The following is an 18123-nucleotide window of genomic DNA, read 5'->3' on the forward strand; positions in this document are numbered from 1 at the left end:
TGTGATTTATAATATAATCTATGAATTATATTCATCCATGTTGTATTTATCATTTTAAAACATTTTTGTCAGTCTGTGTTATTCGATTACATTTTTTCAGAAGTGAGTTTGTATTCTTATTGTTGCTTCTGTTGTCTTTCTTAGAATTAGATTTCCTCATGTGTTTTAGACTTTTGATTTTTAAGGTCATTTTAAGTGACCTTAAAGCAGGGAAATTCTCTGCTTCTTCATCTTTCCTTTTTTTTTAAATTAAAAAATTTATTGGAGCATAGTTGATTTACAACGTTGTGTTACTTTCTGCCATAGAAAGTGAATCAGTTATACATCACTCTTTCCTTTACTTTCTAGTAGCGGAAGGGGTGTGCTCCTGTCTTCCTCTAACTCCCCAAGTCCCAGTCCAGAACCGATACAGGCACGTTTCAGCACCCCTCTCCTGCTGCAACCTGGGGCTCTCCAGTCTCAGAGCCTGCAGGAGACTTGGCTCAGTTCCTGGTTGTGCTGTTGGGTCTGTTCTGCTGTCTCCTCAGGTTCCTATTGACCTGGAAACAGTTACACCAAGAGGCAGGGTGGCAGCCTTGCTAAGCCCCTCAGAGAGGGAGCCCTGACTCCTACTCCTGGCTTCATGCAGGGAGCCTGACTCTGTTCCCACCTTGTGTGGAGCTGTTTGGCTCCTATTTCTCTTTTGGAATGGGTCTCCCACTACCATCGTCTGGATCCAGACTTGGAGCCCAGCATGCCCTTGTCTTTCACCCTTGCTCGCTGTTGCGAATTTCTGGTCCCAGAGATGCTTCCCTTGCCTTTGATCCCAGTTATCTCTTTTTGGTTATCTTTTAATATTCAACCTGTCCTTGCTATGTTTCTGGAGATGGAAGAAGTTGTAGAGCAGTAAACAACTATATACTATGGTGCCTGGAAGTCCATGTTGCTTTGCTTTACAAGGATGGCAAAGCCATATTTATTCAGATCAATAAAACACTGTTCAAGAGTCCCCATCTAGGTGGAAATACCCCCCAAGTGTCCATCAACTGATAAATGGTAAACAGAATATGGTATACTTATATAATGGAGTATTAGTCAACCATTAAAGAGAATGAAGTACTGATGATACATGCAATTACATGGACGGACCTTGAAAATATACTAAGTAAAAGAAGCCAAACATGAAAGGCTGTCTGTTGTATAATGCTATTTATATGAAATATCCAGAACAGGCAAATCCATAGAGACAGAAAGCAGACTGATGGCTTGCAGGAACTGGGGGAGCAGAAAAGCGGGAATGACCAATAGGAGGTATGGTGTTTCCTTTTGGGGTGATGAGAATATCCCCAAACTAGATAGTGGTGAGGGTTTCACAGCATTTAAATGGACTAAATGCCACTGAATTGCACACTTTATAATGGCTAAAATAATGAATTTTGTGTTATGTGAACTTTACCACAGGACAAAAAAAGAGTCTCTATTCTGCACACCTTTCCTACTGCTCCCATTTGAACGTATCGCTCCTTAATTGCACCGGCACGATACCTGGTCTGTCCCTTTAGTGCGTATCTTCCACATTACATTGCAAATTACCTGTGTCTATCCCTCTGTCAGACTATAAACATTTTCAATAGAAGAGCTGTGTCCAATTCAGATTTGTTTCTCTGTTACCTTGCTTAGTGTCTGACGCAGAGAAAGCCCAACAAATGCTTGCTGAATCAATGAATGAACAAATTACCTGAACTCAAACACAACCGCTCAGAAAAAATAAAATCGCCCTTCCTCAGGGTCTCTCAATTTATTGTTAGAATGCTCCCCTGGGGAAAGGATTTTCACTTGGAAACAGATTGTGACACTCTCAGGGCTGAAGCCTTCCCTGTGAGAAAGCAGTGCAAGGGGCCCTGACCATTCCCTGGGGTCCCCTGAGAATGTTGACCTCCTGGCTTCTGCCAGCCCTAACCTACCATCTGCTGGAGGTGCAACTGCAATGGCTGCAGACTCAAATATTCAAAATATTCTTAATAACGAAGCTCAGAAATGCTTCTGCTGAGTCATTCTCCAGCACAAAGCGTTTTCTTTATGAGGCTCTCATCTGTCCTCTGAGGCGTAAATTGCAAATATCGCAGCCTCACTCTTCAGAGGTGCGTTAAATGACTTCTCCTGGGTCAGGCAACAAATGATGGAATAAGTGATGCATCAAATTGGGAAAGACTTCAAGGGGGTCTTCCTGTCTATGCTCTTATGTACGATTACATATTTGTAGGCTTTGGGGTTATAAATTTCCTGAAGACACAGCTCTGAGACTGAGATTTTGAAGTACAAAAATTTCTTCTTCAACTTTAGCTTCACTGATATGAAGATGTTTCTTCTTGTTCCTCAAAATGACTTTTAAATTATTCCTTTCACTCTTCCATATTAAAATGTGCAATCTTTTTGTTAGAAATAATCGGGGACCTACCATGTGCCAGGAACTCTGGATTCCAACCTAAGTAAAACATAAACCCGCCCTTCAAAGTGGAAATTCATAGTCTTTCTCTAGGGTTTGCTTGAAGTTCCTCTTTCTGACTCTAATCCAACTTGGTAAAATGCGCCCCTAAATCTACCAGCAGGCAAACATTTTACTAGCTTATTATTATTCTCTGTGTGTTTAATAAACGGAAAGAGTCTGTGTTAATCTCTCTTCATGTTGTGCCAATGATCAGCAACCTGTGGACAGGTTGGGATTGTCTGTGCCCAGTCATGTTGAAATCCCTTCAATTACCTGAAATGGAGCAGTTAGTTTTTGCCTGTGAAAGAAACAGAGCAGAAACCTGAAAATAATTGCTTTTTACCAGTGAGTGTAGAGTTGCATGGAAACATCCCCTTCTTACACAGCATCCCCAGGTCTGACATCATGGAGACACCTCACCTGGCTTGACTTATGCAAACAGGACTCTTCTGGGAAACCCCACAGACACCAGCAGTGCCTGCAGTTTCCAATCCCTGTGTGGTTCCTGGAGCTGTGGCTGAGGGACACAGCAGGCAGAGTAAAGATGTGTATTTCTCTGTCATCTAGGAGACCGAAGCCATCATTTTCTTTGGTGTCTCATCCTCCTAGCAAGAGGGGATACATGGGGTCCCTAGCCTGTTTTGAAAAAGACACACTAGGATTCTGAAACCAGCCCTGCAGCTTGCCTCCAATTTGATGCTGACTACTCATGAGACAAGCATCTCTGTCATCATGCCACCTACAAAATAGAGTTACACAGTAAAAGGATTTGGGATTAAAAAAAAAAATGTTTAAAAAAGCTAGTAACAGTCTTCTAAGAGGGGATCACAGTAACTCATAGTCACCTGTCATTCATGAGTCCTGATCACAAATACTGTTGTTTTAATGCTGTTAGTCAGCAAGGTATTGAAGGGTCTGCTTTGGATGTGACTTCTCTCCCCTCTTAATGCCTTCTGTACCATCTTCTTGCGTGTGTCTAAATTATAGCTAAATATATGAAGGCAGGGAACTGTCTGCCTTGTTTGTCACTGTCGTAGTTTGGCTTCCCCGAGAAACAGATGCTGGGACAAAAATTTAAGTGCAAGCAATTTATTTGAAAGGAGATTACAGGAAACACTGGTAGGAGAGGGAGGCGGGGAAGCCAAAAAAAGAATCATTACCAAGAAGTTATATCATGGGTAACTGGAGCCTGATCCCACGGGTGAAGCCTGGGGAACGGGATATTACACAAATCTGAGTTGTCCCACCTGAGGAGTGAGGAAACTGGGGTATTTATATCCCAGTTTCCATCAGTCATTGGTTGAGGGCGGTTCCTGTATAATAGTAGTCAATGCAAAAAAAGATGAACCTTAATTCTCACTTCACTTCATGCAAACAATTTAATGCAAGGAGGATCATATGTCTAGATGTAAAAGACAGAACTATAAAGTTTTCAGATGAAAACATAGGAGAATATATGTACAGCCTCAAAGTAGTCACAGATTTCTTAGGCAGGACACAAAAAGCACTAAAAAAAAAACACCTTAAAAATTAATAAAATTGACTTCATTCAGAATTAAATACTTCTGCTCTTTGGAAAACATTGTTAAAAAAATGAAAGGACAAGTAATAGAATGGGAAGAGTATTTTCAATACACATATCTAACAACAAACTTGTATCTAGAATATATAAAGAACCCCCTACAAATCAGTAATGATAAAGATTTGAACACATACTTCATGAAATAAAATACACAAATGGCCAGTAAGCTGTTTGAAATGGAGCTCAACATAATTCAGTATCAGGGAAATGCAGATTAAAACCACAGTGAGATGTTACTATAGGTCCACTAGAGTTGCTAAAACTAAAAGGACTTGCCATGCAAATGTCAGCATGGATAACTAGAACTCTCATATTTTGCTGGTAGGAGTACAAAATGGTACAACCACTGTGAAGAACTCTTTGGCAGTTTTTTATGGGGTTAAACACATCTATCTCTAGAAACCAGCAATTCGACTCCTTGGTATTTAATGAAGGTAAATGACAGCACATCTTTACAAAAAAAGACTAATACAAAAAATGTTTACAACAGCTTAAAAAGCCAAGCAAACAGAAAACAATTCAAATGCCCATCAACAAGTGAGGAACAAATTGTGATATAATCATGTAACAGAATGTTATTCATCACTAAAAAGAAATGAACTACTGGTTTATACAACATGGATGAAGCTAAAAGACAAAATTACACTGAACAAAAGAAGCAGATATAAAAGAATATATCCTGTGGTTTTATATATATCTTTATATATATATATATATGTATATATATGTGTATATATATATATATATATATATATATATATGGCTTCCCAGGTAGCTCAGTGGTAATACAGGAGGTCCAGGAGATGTGGGTTCAGTCCCTGGGTTGGGAAGATCCCTTGGAGGAGGAAATGGCAACCCAGTCCAGTATTCTTCCCTGGAAAATCCCATGGACAGAGGAACCTGGCGGACTGTAGTCCATGGGGTTGCAAAGAGCTGGACACAATGGAGTGACGGAGCACATACATAGATATATATGTATAAAGTCCAGGAATAAAAAAGCTTATCTACAGTGATTAAAGTCAGACCAATGGAAAAAATCAGACCAATGGTTGCCCCTGGGAGTAGGAGACTAACTGGAAGGAGACACTCCTAAGGGAACTTGGTGCTCCAAGTTCGGAAATGTTCCATATCTTTTACAGATGGTGCTTATATGAATGTATACAGCTGTTAAAACTTGCCTAATTGAATATATAAGATCTGTGTTTTTTATTATATAAAATTATATCTTAATAAATATTACAGACATATCTTTAAAAAAGAAAACACAACAGCCATTAAAAACATGGATTAATTTGTGTTCTGTCTACCCCACCCCCTCAGCCACACAGTCGTAAGCTTCAGGTGGACAGAACATCTGTTTTATCTTCTGTATTCCCAGCACCTACTACAGCGTCTTGGATCTCTTGAATGCTCAAGTCACATTTGTTAATATCAGAGGTTTTAAAGAGCCTCTGTGCATTGAGCTGTGGCTTTGTATCTCCCTCTGCAGACATGATCCATTCTTGGCAGACGCTGGTGGCCCCAGAAGCTCGAGCACAGGTGCATTGTCTAGGAAGGGAGCTTGCAGGTGGGAGCCCAGCAGGGCCCTGGGTGTCCTTGGGCACTGACAGGGTCCCAACTGTGAGCACCATCTGCTCCTATGAAGGGTGTCTGACAGCATCCAGCCAGGGACCTGGAAGGTGAGCGCCTCTGAGATCGAATATCAGGCTCCCATCCCCATCCTCCTGCCTATGGGGGTGCATGGAAAGTCACTTTAACCCTACAAACAGAAAGTACCCACACATGTACTGCTTTGTAATTTACCAAGAATTTTCCCACAGATGATCTTACTTTATACTCCCTAAGACCCTGGAAGATTGGTATTGGCTAACTCTGTTTCACAGAGAGGTAAAGTGGCATCCCAAGGTCACACAGCTGGCAAGTGGCAGAATTGGGATTCAAACCAAGTTTCTAACCATTTACTACTATATTAAATGCAGTACTGCTGCGTCATTTAAGGACCTTCAGAAGCCATTTCTCAAATCTGACCCCTTCAAGCTCTGCTAGACTAATAGAAAGATAACTAACAAATACCCCTTATCTTGAATGCAAGTTATTCTACATGTCCCTCAAAGAGGAGCCTGCCTGGACCACCACTGTGATAGTGTCACTTCTCTATGTCAATTTTCCATACTCTTCACCATCTACCAAGTAAAATTCACTCTCCTTAGCTGCTGTTCAGTGCTTTTCTGCCTAACTCATCTTTGTGGCCTCATCTTCCTTAAAACCCCTGGCATTCTGGCTGGTTATGTCACTATCCTCATCTCTGCAACTTTGCTCTTCAACTTGCCCTCCACCTGGAATACCAGTTTCATCCATTTTCCCTTGGGATGCTTTTACTGACCTTTCAAGTTGGGACTGAAATGCCACTGCCATTCCAGATTGTAGAGTTTTACATTACCTGAATGCTTAAAGCACCTTTCACTGGGCATTAATGTCAAATATCATGTACCTCTCTTTGTCTTCTTTATTAGATCCTAAGGTCCTAGAAGGCTAGATTCATGCCTAACATATTTCCATAACCCCCGTAGTTACTAACATAGCTGTATACTGTAGACATTTAAAAGTGTTTTGTTGAGTGAATAAATGACCACTTCTCCAACCATGGCCTATGCATTTAATACCCTTTTAAATGCATGACTTTAATTTTTTTTTTTTTTGCATTTTAACTTTATGTATTGGATTAACACAGCTTCCATCTTCCATACACGATGCTTCCAATTTGACGCAGCCTGCTGCTGCTGCTGCTAAGTCGCATCAGTCCTGTCCTATTCCGTTTGACCCCATAGACGGAAGCCCATCAGGCTCCCCCGTCACTGGGATTCTCCAGGCAAGAACACTGGAGTGGGTTGCCATTTCCTTCTCCAATGCATGAAAGTGAAAAGTGAAAGAGAAGTCGCTCAGTCATGTCCTACTCTTAGCGACGCCATGGACTGTAGCCTACCAGGCTCCTCCATCCATGGGATTTTCCAGGCAAGAGTATTGGAGTGGGATGCCAGTGCCTTCTCCGGACCCAGCCCGCATAGATACCCAAATTCTTTGCAAGTGGGGTGGACTCAAGGAGAGATTGCAGGGTCCACAGTTCTTCACCGGCTGCACAAATTGCTCCTACTCTCAGGACATTATTTTGCATCTCCATCTATTCCATGAGGGTAATAATCTCTGTTTTGCTTTAATTTACCACAAGGTTCTTGAGAGAACAAATAACAGATGTAGAAGTGCTTTGTTGATTATAAATCATTCAGACCTATTACTGAGTTGCACCTGCTGTTTGAGCCTCCCCTTTCATCGTTGGCAACATCCCACCCATTTGCTCCTCTCTTTTAAAGAGAACTGGACCGTCTGGAGGGAATATGTCTAGGGGCTGCAGGAATATGGGTTTCCTGACTGGTGGGTAGAATTGGGGCTATGTTTTGGTGGGGCTGAGGTGGGCAGGGCTGTGTCATCTGAAAGGCTGCTGTGAAAAAGGAAACCACACTTGTCCACATAGTGCACAGAGCTAGCCTAGTCCCAGTGTGTAGAAATCACAAGCCCAGTTATCAGAAAGGTCTCAGAGCGGCAAAAGATGTCCTGGGCTGCCTGACAGAAGTTGAGGGCCAACTACCATTTATAAGCGTCACAGTTCCACTTCAAGGTGGAAGTTACCACCACTTTGCCCTCCACGATAAGATGCTCAAGGTCCAGAGCTACGCCCTTAACCAGAGGACAACCCCGACTCCCCATCCGCCCCACCCCCACACGAGACTCTGGGGCTTGTCCATTGGCTTCCACTCTGGGGGAGGGTGGGCCTTGGGTCAATTCGCTTTCTGATTGGTTAGCTGCACCGATTGACAGGCGTGCTGCGGCTGCCCAAGCCAGGAAGAGAAACATGGCGGAGGCGGGAAAAGAGCACGCAGGTCTCGGGTTACCAGTAGGAGACGCGGCACAGTGGCCTTTGCAGCGGTATGGCCGCTTCATGCCCTCAGGCACTGGGGAGCCGCCTGGGCCTGGCCAGGAAGCTGGGATGGCTTCTTCCCCGAACTGGAAGGTGAGGCCTGAGGGCAGGAAGGGTTGGGAGGCTCTCACCCGGCGCAGGGAAAGAGGGACGACTGCAGCCTGGTTCCTGAGGCACTGTGTCTCCTCCATTGGCAGGTGGATTCTTAACCACTGAGCCACCTAGGAAGCCCCTACCTAGTTTCAGTTCAGTTCAGTTCAGTCGCTCAGTCGTGTCCGACGCTTTGCAACCCCATGAATCACAGCACGCCAGGCCTCCCTGTCCATCACCAACTTCCGGAGTTCACTCAGACTCACGTCCATCTAGTCAGTGATGCCATCCAGCCCTCTCATCCTCTGTTGTTCCCTTCTCCTCCTGCCCTCAATCCCTCCTAGCATCAGAGTCTTTTCTAATGAGTCAACTCTTCGCATGAGATGGCCAAAGTACTGGAGTTTCAGCTTTAGCATCATTCCTTCCAAAGAAATCCCAGGGCTGATCTCCTTCGGGATGGACTGGTTGGATCTCCTTGCAGTCCAAGGGATTCTCAAGAGTCTTCTCCAACACCTCAGTTCAAAAGCATCAATTCTTCGGCAGTCAGCCTTCTTCACAGTCCAACTCTCACATCCATACATGACCACAGGAAAAACCATAGCCTTGACTAGATGGACCTTAGTCAGCAAAGTAATATCTCTGCTTTTGAATATGCTATCTAGGTTGGTCATAACTTTCCTTCCAAGGAGTAAGCGTCTTTTAATTTCATGGCTGCAGTCACCATCTGCAGTGATTTTGGAGCCCCCAAAAATAAAGTCTGACACTGTTTCCACTGTTCCCCCATCAATTTATGAAGTGATGGGATCAGATGCCATGATCTTTGTTTTCTGAATGTTGAGCTTTAAGCCAACTTTTTCACTCTCCTCTTACAGTTTTATCAAGATGCTTTTTAGTTCCTCTTCACTTTCTGCCATAAGGGTGGTGTCATCTGCATATCTGAGGTTATTGATATTTCTCCGGGCAATCTTGATTCCACCTTGTGCTTCTTCCAGCCCAGTGTTTCTCATGACGTACTCTGCATAGAAGTTAAATAAGCAGGGTGACAGTATACAGCCTTGACGTACTCCTTTTCCTATTTGGAGCCAGTCTGTTGTTCCATGTCTAGTTCTAACTGTTGCTTCCTGAGCTGCATACAGATTTCTCAAGAGGCAGGTCAGGTGGTCTGGTATGCCCATCTCTTTTAGAATTTTCCACAGTTTATTGTGATCCACACAGTCAAAGGCTTTGGCATAGTCAATAAAGCAGAAATTACCTGTTTACCTTATCTTAAATTAGAATAATGGTACCCACTGGGTAGTATGGTTGTGAGCTCTAGGTTAATATATATATAAATCACTGAAACAGTGCCTCGTATAAAGTTATATAAGTGTTTACCGATATGATCATTATTGTTTTAGTTTGTCCTCGTGATATGTTTTAATGCCACGGGTTGATGATCATTCACTTCCTTTTGGTCTGGTTTCACCATTGGTTGTGGACCCTGGGGTTTTGGATTGTGCATGTGTATGTATGTTGGTATGATTTCGGCAGCAGTGAGTAGGAGAAAAATAAAAGAGAATGAAAATTTCAGGTAGAGGATACAACATGTGCAAAGGCCTTGCACCTGTACAGCCTCAGAGAGTGTAATGTACAGACAAATAAGTCTGGTGCTTAGACAACAAGGGGTCAGATAACACGGGATGAGGTTGTCTAGAGAGATAGGCAGGTACCTTATGAACAATGTCCTAAAACCAATAGGAAGTCACTAAAGGATTTTAAGTTGGAGCATTTTCTTCTTTGAAAGATCACTCTGGTTGAAGAGTGGAGACAGAATTGGAGACGAATACAAGTAGAGTTCAGAAGATTCCCCTGGAGAAGGGATAGGTTGCCCATTCCAGTATTCTTGGGCTTCCCTGGTGGCTCAGATGGTAAAGAATCCACCTGCAATGTGGGAGACCTGGGTTTGATCCCTGGGTTGGGAAGATCCCCTTGAGGAGAACATGGCAGCCCTCTCCAGAATTCTTGCCTGGAGAATCCCCATGGACAGAGGAGCCTGGCGGACTACAGTCCATGGGGTCTCAGAGTCGGACATGACTTAGCGACTAAGTAACAACAACAGGTAGAGTCAGGAGGATCACTTAAAATGCTTTTGCAGTGATGTGGGCAATAGCTGATAATGACTTAGGAGGGCAAGGGTGGGAGGATAGGGAGGGAGAATGGCAGTAGAGATGGGGAGACCAGGCATGTTAAAGCTATGTTTTGGAGGCCAAAATGACAGGACTTGGAGATTGACTGGATATGAGTGGTGAGAATAAAGAGCTCCTGGGTTTCTGGCAGGAGCAACTGGGAAACATTGGAGGAAGAACAGTGAAGGAAAGATCCAAGACTTCAGTTTTAGATGTATTGGGCTTAAATGCATTTATGCAGCATCCAAGTGGAGATGTTGAATGGAAAAACATCTGGGCTGGAGATGTAAATGTGTCATCAACATGAAGGTGACATTTATAGTTAAGAGATGATACAAGATTTCAGGACCAAGCTTCAGGGTAGGTATAACAGGACAAGTAGAGGGAACTGAGTCCCTAAAGCAGATTGCCAAGGGTCAGAGAGTTGGGAGATACCAGGAAAAGGCAGATCCATCAAAGCTACAAAAGATTATTACAAGAGGGAGAGAACAATTAACTTTGTTGAATGATGCTGCAGAGTGAAGAATAATGATGACTAAGGTGTGTCCATTGGATTTAGCAACATGAAGATCCTTAATGGTTTTTACCAAGAGACGTTTCAGTAGAATGAAGAGGGTGGAAGCCAGATAGGGGTGGCCTGAAGAGTAACTGGTAAGTGAGAAAGTGTGACCAGTGTGTGTGGACAGTTCTTCTGAGAGATTTGGCTGTAAATGTGAGTGGAGATGGGGCATAATTAATTGTTCACCAGTTTCTAGACTGTTAGAGCTAAGACCATTAAAAAAGGCATTAAATACTTAGTTGTATTCTGTAGAGCACATCCTGAGAAATTGTAGTAGTTGTTGTTCAGTCACTAAGTCGTGTCTGACTCTTCACAACCCCATGGACTGTAGCACTCCAGGCTCCTTTGTCCTCCACCTTCTCCCGGAGTTTGCTCAGATTCATGTCACTGAGTCGGTGATGCTATCTAACCATCTCATCCTCTGCCCCCCACCACCACCCTTTTCCTTTTGCCTTCAGTCTTTCCCAGCATCAGGGTCTTTTCTTCCAGCATATCTTTTTGCCTTTAATACTGTCTATGGGGTTCTCCAGGCAAGAATACTGGAATGGGTTGCCTTTTCCTCCTCCAGTGAACCATGTTTTGTCAGTACTCATTATGACCTGTTTGTCTTAGGTGGTCCTGCAGGGCATGGCTCATATCTTCATTGAGTTATGGAAGCCACTTTTCCATAACAAAGCTGTGATCCATGAAGGGGAAGTTGTAGTATAGCTTGCAAATGCAAAATTGAATGAATAACGTTAAATCAAAGAATCACTAATCTATAATAGGATCTTGAAAGAATGGAAACATTTGAGGACATAATTAATTGTTGAAATTGTCCAACAGGTTCCTTAATACCGTCTCTTCACACCCTTATAATTCTTTCTCCTCAAGCATCTTTGTTGGGTGCACAGCCTCAGATGCAACTGGGTAACTATTAGACTCCTATCTTGCAACCTGGAGGTCAGGAACATTAGACCATTCTAAGGAGTTATTACATTTCTTTCCTCTTCTTTGCAAGGCTCTTCATAATTGCTTATAAGGAGCAGCACTTTTCAGCAGTTTTCAAATGTTTGGCATAAAGCCACAGCTACAGTGACAAGAGATGAGGTTTGCTTTTGCAGTGCTTTTGAAAACTGAACATTTGTACTTTCCTTTGAATCTGTGCCGAACCATCCTACCTGCTGTGATCAGTTTCAGCCTAGGTCTGTCATTTTGGGAGGGAAAAACGAAAGAGAAAACAAGATTTGTTCTATTTTATGTGTTCTGTGCCTATTGTGCAATAGTAATGATAAAAGATGAGGCATCTAAAGTACTGCACTAAGTCCCATGTGAATTTCTTATTTTAAAAATGTGGTACCTGCAGTAAGAAAAAAAAATGTGTGTTAGGTAAAACATAAAAATATATTATTTTGGAGAATAGTCATTCTAGTCTTTTTTTCTCTAGGGGACTTCTTAAGTTCAACCTTGGTTGAAACTATTTTGAGTTTTTTCATTTTTTCCTAAAATTGTGGGGAGAATCTGATTTCCTGCTATTGTTCTATATAGTTGTTTAATGACAAAGGAGACTTTCATCACAATGGGCACAATGCTAAGGCAAAAATGTTGATTAAGAGGAAAAAATGAATAGTACAACAAGTCGAATACTTCTAAGACTTGGAGTCATGGTTGAGAGGTAAGGTCAAGTCTGAGATATCTTATATATAGACTATGGAATGTATATGTATATTGATTTATTTGTCTGAATTGAATTATTCTTATGAAAAGTTACTATCTGTAGCTCAGTTAACCACAGTTTGGAAGCAAATAAACTTTTTTTTAAATTGAAGGATAATTGCTTTACAGAATTTTGTTGTTTTCTGTCAAACCTCAACATGAATCAGCCATAGATATACATATACCCTCTCCCTTTTGCACCTCCCTCCCCATTCCACCCCTCTAGGTTGATTCAGAGCCCCTGTTTGACTTTCCTGAGCCATACAGCAAATTCCTGTTGGCTCTCTGTTTTCATATGGTAATGTAAGTTTCCACGTTATTCTTTCCATATATCTCACCCTCACCTCCCCTCTCCCCATGTCCATAAGTCTATTCTCTGTCTGTTTCTCCATTGCTGCCCTGTAAATAAATTATTCAGTACCATTTTTCTAGATTCCGTATATGTGCATTAGAATATGATATTTCTGTTTCTCTTTCTGATTCACTTCACTCTGTTTAATAGGTTCTAGGTTCATCCACCTCATCAGAACTGACTCAAATGCGTTCCTTTTTATGGCTGAGTAGTATTCCATTGTGAATATGTACCACAACTTCTTTATCCATTCATCTGTTGATGGGCCTCTTCTTGCTTCCATGTTCTAGCTATTGTAAACAGTGCTGCAGTGAACAATGTGATACATGTGTCTTTTTCAATCCTGGTTTCCTCAGGATATATGCCTAGGAGTGGGATTGCTGGGTCATATGGTGGTTTTATGGAGAAGGCAATGGCAACACTCCAGTACACTTGCCTGGGAAATCTCATGGATGGAGGAGCCTGGTAGGCTGCAGTCCATGGGATCGCTGAGGGTTGGACACGACTGAGCGACTTCACTTTGACTTTTCACTTTCATGCGTTGGAGAAGGAAATGGCAATCCACTCCAGTGTTCTTGCCTGGAGAATCCCAGGGACAGGGTAGCCTGGTGGGCTGCCGTCTATGGGGTCGCACAGAGTCGGACACGACTGAAGTGACTTGGCAGCATGGTGGTTTTATTCCTAGTTTTTTAAGGAATCTCTATACTGCCTTCCATAGTGGCTGCATCAATTTACATTCCCACTGACAGTGCAACAGCGCAAATAAACTGTTTGTAATACTGCGAAAAAAGTGTGAAAAAAATCAACACTTTAGAGACTTACTTGGTGGACCAGTGGCTAAGTCTCCAGGCTCCAATGCAGGGGGCCCAGGTTCAACCCATGGTCAGAGAACTAGCTCTCACATGCCTCAACTAAGAGTTCCATGCCAAAGACTGAAGATTCTGCATGCCATAACTAAGACCCAGTCCAGATAAATAAGTAGATATTTAAAAAATCAACAGTTTAGGACTGTGCTACTCAGATGTCAGTGTGCATATCCATCATTTTGTAAATCCTGACTTAGTAGGTCTGGTGTGGGCAGTGAAATTCTGTAGTTCTAACAAACTTCCAGGTGATACGGGCTATTGGTTCAAGGACCATACTTTGCAGAGCAGGAGTTTAGAAGACCTTGAATAAAATGGCAGCCCTATAGTAAAATTAATAAAAATGAATTTGTGGGGTTATGAGGTAAGGCAATAAGATTAATAATGAATATGCAAATGTTTTATTAATAGGGTTAATATTTAAACCATCTGTCATTTAAGTGGAATGAGCAAATGAAATACATCTTGAACTTGATTTTAATTCCTTACATCTGTTAGCCCAGCCTTTCTGAAAGAATTATCATAAATAATAACAGATTGGTCCATTTTATGTATTTTATGGTTGAATGTAATTTAGTCTACTAATTTGAGAATAATTTTGAAAGGTGATGTTAATTGCAAGTTGCTTTTAAATTAAAGTTATACCACATTTTCCACACTCCAAGGATTTCTCAGACATGCCCTAATTGGTTGAACCTGACACCGTCTTTTTTCCTTTCAAAAGGGGGAAAAATCCTTTAGTTTTTATAGAAGGAACTTAAAATAATTGCCCTACTTAGAAGTTAACAAGAAATAGAAAATGAAGTTTGTACTTAAAATGAACTTTTAAACGCAGATTCAACATGAGATATACTTTGGGTCCTCTTAACAGCATCGTTTGTTTCTTTGTATTTCATGTGCCTACATATTACCTAGCATATGATAGGTGCTCAGTAAATATTTGACTGTGTGGTAGCTTACTTTTCTTAAGATAGTGTGATAATTATGATGTGATGATTTAGTTGCGCAGTTGTGCCTGACTCTTGTGACCCCATGGACTGTGGCCTGCCTGGTTCCTTTGTCCATGGAATTTTTTAGGCAAGAATACCGGAGTGGGTTGCCATTTCCTTTTCCAGGGTATCTTCCAGACCCAGGATCGAACCTGGATCTCCTACATTGCTGGTGGTCTCCTGCATTGCAGGCAGATGGTTTACCGACTGATCTGCCTGAGAAGATATTTCTACTATGATGTGATAGCTACTGTTTATTGTTTATTTTGGTGTATTTCTTACAGCAGTCCTATGAAGCAAATATTATTGTACCATTTTATAGATAAGGGAACTAAAACTCAGAGAGGTTCAGTGACTTCCCAGGAACACAGAGAACTTCAGAGAGAATTCACACCCTGGTTTTTATGCCTGTAAAACTTGTCCCTTTAACCACTATGCCGTTTGTCTTAGAACTGTTAATATTTCATATGGGAACTAGCAGTTCAGTAATATAGATGAGGAATTTTGAGATTAACACACAGGGTGAAAAATGATAAAAAAATGATTGTAGCTTTTTTTTTTAAAGGAAAATTTAAGATTCAGTAAAACCCCAAGAAAATTATTTTTGAAAATAGTGAAGTAGTAGTTCTTCTTTGCCTACCTGGTAATTTTTGATTGGATGCCTGATGTGAATTTTGTCCTATTGGGTGCAGGATATTTTTGGATTCCTATAAATACTCTTGAGCTTTTTGCTAGGATAAGTTATTTGGAAGCAGTGTGATCCTTTCAAGTCTTGCTTTTGAGCTTTGTCAGGTGTGACCAGAGCAGCATTTGATCTGGAGATCTTTTTTTTTTCCCCCTCCTGAGGTGAAATTCTTCAACATACATGCTCTACCCAATATCCTTACATTGTGAGGTTTCTCTCTCTGGCTGATAAGAACAGACCCTATTCCCTGCTCTGTGTGAGCACTCAGGATTGTTCCCGAACTCCTTTCAGGTGGTTCTTTGCCCAGGCTCTGGGCATTTGCTCCCACATGTGTATATGCTGAAGATTTGAGGAGGGGTCTCTCTTGGTGTGGCGCCCTACTCTCCGAATCCCAGCTTGCAAACACCCTGGCCTTCCTGGACTTGAGACTCCGTCCCCTCCACTTAGGGACAAGGCTCTGCCTGTGCTCCTTCTTGTAGTTTGGCCTGGAAACTTTCTCCAAGAAGTATTCTAGGTCAATGGTAAGACTCACTTCCTTTTTTCTGTTATTTCTCAGGAATCATGTCTTCTATTACTTGATATCCAGTGTCTTAAAAACTGTTGTTTCCTCGTGCAGCTTTGTAGTTGTTTCAGGCAGGAAGGCAGATGGTCCCTGTTATATACGATAGTGTGACCAGAAGTGCGCGTCCATAGTGGACCATCTGATTCAGCCCCATTTTGTCATTTTCCAATTCAGTTCATCAATTCAACAAAAATTACTGAATTATCTACCGGGTACTTGTCATTTACTTGGGCACTAGAGAAGCTATGGAACTATCCTTGAGTTGCATCACAGTCTTCAAATATTGGGGCACTTGAGTACAGGATTACAAGTAGGGTCTGGTCGCTGAAGTGGTGTTTCTCAAGGTGCAGTGGGCAGACTGTTTTCACCGGTCCCTCGAGGTGCTGGTTGAAGACGCAGATCCATGGTTCCTGCACTAGGCCTAATGAAGCAAAATCTCTGAGGATGGCTCTCTAAGTGATTCTTACGTACTGCAGTCTGTCTCCATGCCCCACTTCTGAAGGAAAGGTGAGGGAGAGGGAACAGTTGATAAAGTAATACTGATATTGTTTAATGATTTATAATTTATGTAGTAATTTCGTAAACCTCTTCCCACCAGTTCTCACATTTAAGATCTCTATTTAAATCTTATTACCCTTTTATACACAAGACGCTGAGCTGCGCTAGGTTAAATAGCTTGCCAAAGGTTTACAAAGGAGTGGAAGAGCTGCTTCTAAAACTCTTGTCTCCTTTAAGCCATTCTGCTGTGCACTGCTGCTTCCTCTTTTATGACGATGTAGAGGGGTCATCAGGAATTATTATTCTTTGATGTAGGTTGCTTTTTTAAAAAGTTGACAGATTATGTTGTTTTATTAGTTAGTATTAAGATTGGCTGTGAATAACAGAAAACGCAAAATAACAATGGATTAAATAAAATGAAAGTTTATTATTTACATAACAGCACAGGGCTGGTATGATACTCCACAGTGTCAGGAAATGAGAATCCTTCTATTTTGTTCTCTGCCATGCATGGCTGTGGTCTCATAGTCCACAATAGAACTGATGTTCTGTATGGCCTGGTGGAGGAAGGGATGAGGAAGTAGACAAAGGGTTCATACCTGCTGTCCCGTAAGGAAGTTTCTGGTTAGTTGCCGCATGAACTTAGACCTATGGTTGTCTTAACTATATGAACAGCTGGCTTATGTAGTCTGAATTCCATGAGATCATGTGTCCATCTAAAAATCAGGGGCTCTCAGCATATAAGGAAGAAAATGGTTATTGGAAAACAACTGGAAGTCTCAGCTAAGAAATGACAACTTCTTCCTGGTTGGAACTCAAAAAGCATTTCTAATAACAACAGCAACAAGCAAAAAAAAACTTATTTAGTACATAATTACTGTATATCAGTACCTATAAAGGTGATTGGCAGACACCTCCCAAATCTTTATTGAATCAAGGAATCAAGGTCAGGTATTCTGGTAAATATCTGATTTTGCATTATATCATTTAAGCTTCTGATGACCCTATAAGGTAGTTATTACTGTTTGTATTTTATAGATGAGGAAGTAAGTGTACTTGAAAGTTGCAAAACAAGGATTTGATCCTAAATCTTTCTATTCCAGATAGTGCCTTTTTAAAAAGTAGTAGTCATTAGTGGTGTTCACCAGATTATACTAAGTTTGCATATCCCTGGTCTCTTTGAAGTTGTGTGTCATGTGAGTGGTTTTGACCAGTGAAAGGTGAGCAGATGAGCAGAAGGTGCCTATGGAATGTGCAGGAGCTTTAAGAGCCAGTGGATGATTCATCATCCTCTTTCTCTTTGCTACAGTATGGCAAGCATTGGCTGCCCTGTCAGGGTAAGTCCTCTAGCGAGAATGATAGGTAGTGTGGGGTAAGGCGGGAAGACAGGTAGGAGAAGGATGCATGGGTAGTGTGAGTGCGAAATAAAACCTTTTCTTTGGGGAGTTGTTAATTTCTACAGCACAATGTAGCCTACATCTGACTGATACAGAAATAATTTTTATAATTGTGGTTGTTTAATTGAATTGTATGTCACATACAGCATACATTGTAGATTGCTTAGGCTTTGTGGAAGGATCTTCTAACAGATGTTCTAACATTTTTTTTTTCTTTTGACAAAATCATCACTTGTTCCAAAGTAC

At 41.6% G+C, this 18123-nt stretch overlaps 1 protein-coding gene across 3 annotated transcripts in view; it reads left to right on the forward strand.

The window, feature by feature from the left end:
• Positions 1 to 18123, forward strand: part of REC114 (REC114 meiotic recombination protein) — a 183998-nt gene that overhangs the window by 65724 nt on the left and 100151 nt on the right. Inside the window, exon 1 of one of the 3 annotated variants that reach the window (XM_069595594.1) lies at positions 7920 to 8115. The exons of 1 other annotated variant lie outside the window; for it this stretch is intronic. In XM_069595594.1, the coding sequence (XP_069451695.1) occupies positions 7957 to 8115 (159 nt within the window). In that variant the 5' untranslated portion in view covers positions 7920 to 7956. Of the gene's footprint in view, positions 1 to 7919; positions 8116 to 18123 lie in introns of those variants that run through there. One more of the 3 variants, XM_069595595.1, reaches the window with a different exon arrangement.

This window comes from Ovis canadensis, chromosome 7 (genome assembly GCF_042477335.2).
Source record: "Ovis canadensis isolate MfBH-ARS-UI-01 breed Bighorn chromosome 7, ARS-UI_OviCan_v2, whole genome shotgun sequence".
In the NCBI taxonomy this organism is placed as follows: domain Eukaryota; kingdom Metazoa; phylum Chordata; class Mammalia; order Artiodactyla; family Bovidae; genus Ovis; species Ovis canadensis.